This window comes from Meriones unguiculatus, chromosome 19, assembly GCF_030254825.1.
Source record: "Meriones unguiculatus strain TT.TT164.6M chromosome 19, Bangor_MerUng_6.1, whole genome shotgun sequence".
Classification (NCBI taxonomy): domain Eukaryota; kingdom Metazoa; phylum Chordata; class Mammalia; order Rodentia; family Muridae; genus Meriones; species Meriones unguiculatus.
Genome location: NC_083366.1, coordinates 43,589,810 through 43,595,875, shown reverse-complemented (window position 1 = coordinate 43,595,875; position 6,066 = coordinate 43,589,810). Strand labels below are relative to the sequence as shown.

The 6,066-nt window shown below is 42.0% G+C and overlaps 1 protein-coding gene across 1 annotated transcript; it reads left to right on the top strand.

The window, feature by feature from the left end:
* The first annotated feature begins 214 nt into the window (after positions 1-214).
* Positions 215-1,063, top strand: Hdgfl1 (HDGF like 1). The gene has a single exon (XM_021653225.1). It carries the CDS (start codon positions 215-217, stop codon positions 1,061-1,063), a length of 849 nt encoding a protein of 282 aa, XP_021508900.1.
* The last annotated feature ends 5,003 nt before the right edge of the window (positions 1,064-6,066 follow it).

The window sequence follows — 6,066 nt, the reverse complement described above, 5'->3', positions numbered from 1 at the left end:
GCTGCAACATTCAGGTAACCATGGCATCTGCGTTAGGCTCCATCAGCTATTGGCTCCTGGAGAGAATTCCCTCTTTGCAGTGCAACATTCCGAAGAAGGAAGCGTTGCCAGCATCCTCGAGATGGCTTCACCATGCACGCGCACTATGCCCAGTGGCCTGCGCAGACGCAGTGCTCAGCTTCCGGTTGCCAAGGAGGGGCCCAGAGCACACGCCATGTCTTGCTTCAGCCGCCGTAAGTACAAGACCGGGGACCTGGTGTTTGCCAAGTTAAAGGGCTATGCCCACTGGCCAGCGAGGATCGAGCACGTCACTGAACACAACCGCTACCAGGTGTTTTTCTTCGGGACCCACGAGACGGCCTTGCTGGGCCCCAAGCACCTGTTCCCCTATGAGGAGTCCAAGGAGAGGTTCGGCAAGCCCAACAAGAGGCGCGGCTTCAGCGAGGGGCTGTGGGAGATCGAGCACGACCCGATGGTCGAGGCTTCCCCTTGCCTGTGCTCAGATGAGGAGCAGCACTGTGCCCAGGAACCTGGGCCGGAGGAGCTGGGGCTGGAGCTGGAGGCTGAGCTGGGGCAGGAGCTGGAGCCTGAGCTGGGGCAGGAGCTGGAGCCAGAGCCGAGCCAGGAGCTGGAGCCGGAGCCCCAGCCTGAGCTGGAGGCAGAGCCTGGGCCTGAGACCGAGTGTGAGAAGGAGCCCGAGCCGCAACCTGCCTGCTGCCTGCTTGACGCCGCGGAGGAGGAGCCAGGCCTTGCTGAGACCGAACCAAGAGATGAGCAGGCCGAGCAGGTGCCAGAGCTGCAGCCCGAGGAAGCCGAGGTGGAGGCCGAGGAGCCAGCGGGTCTGAAGAGGAGCGCGGAGGAACAGCCGCAGGATGCCCCCAAACGGCCCAGGGAGGCGGCGCCTGACCCGCTAGAGATGGAGCCAGCTGAAGAGCGCGAGGCTGAGGCCTGTCCCATCATAGAGGAGCCTGACCAAGCTCTGGAGCAGCAGCCTTCACTGGAAGAAAAAGCCACAGAGGAGGCGGTCCAGGCCCTGATTATTGGAGAGATCGAAGGCCTGTAGTCACGGTGTCTGTAGCAGAGCCCTCTTCCCTGTTCTGCCACCTGGCTGTGGCTAAGGAAACCCACAAGGGCCCAGTCCTCTCCTCTCCTTTATTCACTCACCTTCTCCAAGCTGAATTCCTAGGATGGGGCAGGCCACTTGTCATCAACTTTGAGACTTCAGTAGTGGGTCCCATCCCTCTCTAACCTCTTAGGGGCATTCTGGACCCTCAGCCTAGGAACCAGGAATGAAGGAGGTGGAAGATGAAGAGCAGGGGCCACTTTCAAGGCAATGGGAGGGCCATTCTAAAGTATGTCAGTGTTGGTCTCCCCCATTCCCATCCTCAGTTCCCTATTCCTCCTCCCATAGGTCCTTTCCCAGTTTTATAGGTTTGGTGAAACATGAAGCAACATGGAAGAGGGTGTGTCCAGTAAAGTTTTCTGTTGTCCCAGGCACTTTGGAGGTTGCCATTCTTTTTTTGCTTTGTTTTCCATTAAAACATTTGGGCTCCCAAGTTATAAGATCTGAAGACTGCCTTTCCTCTTGAGTAGGGTATTGAGACTATATCCCCTCTACATCTCTTCAGCCACCGATGGATGACCCGGGGAGACCTTGTTGCCCCTTTGAATCTGCCTTGGAGCTCCAAGGCCTTCAAGTCATATATATCACTTGGACATAAAAATATCTTAGGGAATATCTTTATTTTAAGAGGAATTTTATTTTATTTGGAGCAACCGTTGGTTGTGCCTGCTCCTAGTTTTCGTGTGACCAATCTCTTATTCCATTTTGTTTGAGATTTGGTCACCTTGTTAAGGCTTTGCCTTCCTAAAGGTGCTATTTCCATCATCATGTCATCACCTGGGGCCTTCAGTGTTTTCACCTGCTACAAAATATGCTAAAAAGTTGAGTGTCCCTTCCCAGTCTCCACCTTTGTACCTGGACCCTTCTGGCCCTGCCTTTTTCCCTTGGGCTCTGATGAGGTTTAGATCTTTTGGAGGTTTAGATCTGAGAACCGTAGACTATTTCAATTCTAGGAAATAAAACCGTTGATTACTTTAAAACAAATCTTCTCAGGCCTGTTCCTTTGATGTCCAAAGAATTGAGTTTTTTTTTTCTTTTTTTTTTTTTTTCAATGCAGTTTATCTTTGGGTGGATGATACCTAAATGAACATCGGTACAAAGTCCCAATTTATTTCTAATATCAGAGATCAGACCTCTACTCTTGCCTGATGCGTCTAAAAGAATTGAGTTTTAAATTCGATGTTCCTTTTGTAGTGCTAAGAGCAAAGACCTACTGAAAAGGATGTTCTTCTTGGAGAAGGCTTTGTTTCTTGATGTCACCATCTTTCACTCTTAAAATAGTCACTAGCACTCATTGAAATGAGTGGACAAAGATGAAAACATTTGGATGATGACAAACTGGTACATTTCTAATCTAAATGCTGTGTAAGGTTTTTTTACTATTATTATTTAGAAAGCATGAGGAAAGAATTGGTTGATTCTTTTACTTAAATTTCCCCTACTTTTCCCCTTAACACTATTTAACACCTTTATCATTAAAGTGTAGGCCTAGTTGTAAAAATACATAGTATATGCAGTGTTTTGGAACTTTTTTGGTGGTTTTGTGCAAATATATGGGGAAACTTAAATATTCTTAATCTTAATCAAATGTAGGGGGTCCAAGGTTCTGCATGAAGGATTGAAAGATCAATAATTATGAAGGCCATCATAAAGAGCAATCCTTAACCCATCTCTAGCAATTTATCCTGTATTTCATACTAGTAAAAATTACTTCTGTTACATTTCCCAATGTAAGTGAGCTCATTAATTTTCAGTTACTACTTTTGCATTAATCTTGGACTTTACTGCTTACTAAATTGTACTCTGAAGTATGGCCTTATTTAACTTTTATAATAATAATCTAAGGTAGCTGTTATTCAGTGTTTTGTCTTAATTCTGGTTCAAATGTTTCCTGTTTTCAATTGAGCTCTCAGTCTCAAACACAAAATTCTAAAACTTAGGTATTTTCTTCTGAATTGTGTTTCCCAAACACTATGAATTCAAAAGTTAATAAGGTACCTATTCTAGTAATAAGTAATCAAGATAGTAGCTAATTTCTAAAGGGAGCCTCAACTTTTTATACATAATGTCTTTATAATGTAGCCATCCAATTAGACAGCTACTGTTATCTCTGTTTAAAACCTAAGGGAATTGAGATTCAGAGACATTAAGTAATTTTCCCAGTGGCAAAGAAGTACTAAATGATAAACCAAGATTCAGACAAGCATGTATTTTATCTCATTCTAAACCACAGGTACTTTTTCCTTTGCTATTACATAAAACTTCCCATTCAGTTAAGAGCTTTTACCATCTTGTTTTGAAGTGAACATTTAGGAATTTGTGAGGGAAAATATTTGATTAACAAACATTGCTTATAGGTGTTTAAAATCATCTGGGGACATGGCAATTGTTTTGTGTAGAAATGACTTGGTGAAGTGATGAGGACAATTGCACATTCACTACTTTTCAAGACTCTAGGAGGTTTGAATATGGGCTGTTGTATTTGCAAGAGACAAGGATGAGAATTTGATAATGTTTTTGTGGAAGCATATCATCTAAAATGATTCAATAATGTGAAAGAAGGAAAATGAGTTTACCAGCATTTGTGTCCCTTTCTTTGTGTTGTTTCTTTCATCTTTTGTTTGTCTAGTGTTACAGATAGAAAATGGTTTCATTAGAAGTGGTGCTCACACTTACTTTCTTTTTAACTGCAATGTTGTAGGGAAAACGTTAATCTTACTGCTAGCACATCTAAAGAATAACATCCTCATTTTAAAAAACCCAGTTATAACCCCACAAAGAACAGAGAAAATGGGGCTGGGATCCATGCTCTCAACTCTTTTATCAAGACAATAGAAACAATTATGTATGGTGGTAACCAAGAGATGACTTTGTCTTAGACTAAAAATGAAGCTTTTTGAAAAATCCCCAGACTGTGAGTATTGTTTTGTTTTTTTTGTTTTGTTTTGTTTTTTTTTGTTTTGTTTTTGTTTTGTTTTTCTTTGAACAGTGTATGCCTCAGTGACAGAATTACAGAACAATGTTTACTTACCCTACTGAGCAAACTGGCTCCTTGATCTTTCACTGAAGCCATGTTGCGTGAGTCAGTCATGCTCATGCTTTTTCTGAAGGCCATGTTTAAGATGCCCCACACAGAGGTGTGCTTAGCAGTGATACCACTCCAAAGACATGTTGAACATACTGGATTCTGTGATAATTACAAAGTATTCAGTATTTGACATAAGCATCACTTTGGCTTATGTAAAGGACTAAGAATCCATTGAGATAACTTTTATGCTTAATTTCAGCCAAGATTTAGCTTTCACCCACTCTTCAAGTTTGAATTAAAAGTGCCAACTTTTCCTTGTGGTACATAACTTCACTACATTGAAAAAAAAATAACACCAGATGTTAGGACTCACAAGACATTGTCAGTTTATTTCAGTGTCAACACTTCTCATAGTGTTGACACCTTCTGCCCATATTACTTGCATACAGTCCTCCATCTTCTCATCCTGGTTGGCCACTGGCCACCCAAGGTAAGAGCCACCCTAAGTTTGTTTTAACCATTGTATGGTCACAGTGATTATATTCTTAATTTCATGTATAATTGATTCAATCAAAATTTTAATGTTTTTACCTCTACACTAGAATATGCCACAGTAAGTACACAATAGTTGTGGTATAAATGTTTGATGGGCAGCTATCAAAGAAACCCTTTCAGTCAAGGTGATGATGTAAAAGTTCTGATGTAATGTTGAAAATACTCTTCCAGAAAGCTGAGTCAAGGTGTATTTGCCTGAACACTAATGGCAAGAGCTGCTTGGTTGAAACAATGCTGTGTGTTTGTGTAAGTAGCTGGCTATTTTATTATGATAACTTGAAGACTAACTGACAGTTCTCAAAGACCTGAAGAAACTGATCAATTCTCAAAGAAAAAAATTGCCTTTTCTTTTTCTGTTTTTGTTTTTCCTCTTAACAAGACTTTGTAATATTTGAATTATTTGTTTTGCCACAGGCAAGCAAACTGTCCACAATGTATGGGTCCTCACATGGAAAGGTGTAGGTTCTGTCAATTTTCAGACACGAGGCACAAATTGACCATTCTTTTCAAAACTTTATAACATTGGAGGTCAGAAAGCCAGAGGGATCAATCTGCACCAGTTATTATCTCAGACTCTTGGTCAGGTAGACCTATCCCTATAAATCCTCTGCAAATTTAATGTGCTTAAAAGAATGAAATCTGTTCACTTAACTATGGATGGTACCCGTCTTCTCATGACCACTTCTTGCCACAGCTACAGTCCTCTGCTCCACTCCTGGTGGAAAAAAACTAACCATACTAGTCTTTGAAATCACTAAGATATCCTAACTTGATTTTCTGTGGTACGTCAGAAGGTGAGTTTGTCTTTGTGGTCTGATTTTCCTTATAAACTTGAACTTCACTAAATTGATTTCAAGTCTACCAGTGGAAGCCCAGGGTGGTGGCTACTTTTTCTCTAGCTATGACCAAATACTTGATAAAACAACTTATTGGAGGAAAGGTTATGTTTGTTTGTTTGTTTTTTCTCACAGCTCAGATACAGTCTGCCATGATAGGGAGGCATATTGGACAGTTGTAGAAGGATGAACTTGCTCACCTGTGGATGACTCAAGAGTCAGAAAAGGGAATGTTAGGTCACATTCTCTTTTCCTTATTTTTTATTCAGTAGATGAATCCAGCCCATGGTGTGCTGGCATCTACATTGGAGACAACTTGCACCATCCCCAGTAAAAACACCTGGAACACCTCTCAAAAGATGCATCCGAAAATGGTCCCCGCTAATACCCTTAATTAAATCTTCCTTAATTTAATCAGGGTGACAATAATAAGTAATCATTGTATCCAGAGAAGATGACAGCAAAGCTTTTGGATGTCTTGAGGCACATACCCTGGGGAAGTTCTGGTCCTAGAATGGCCACGT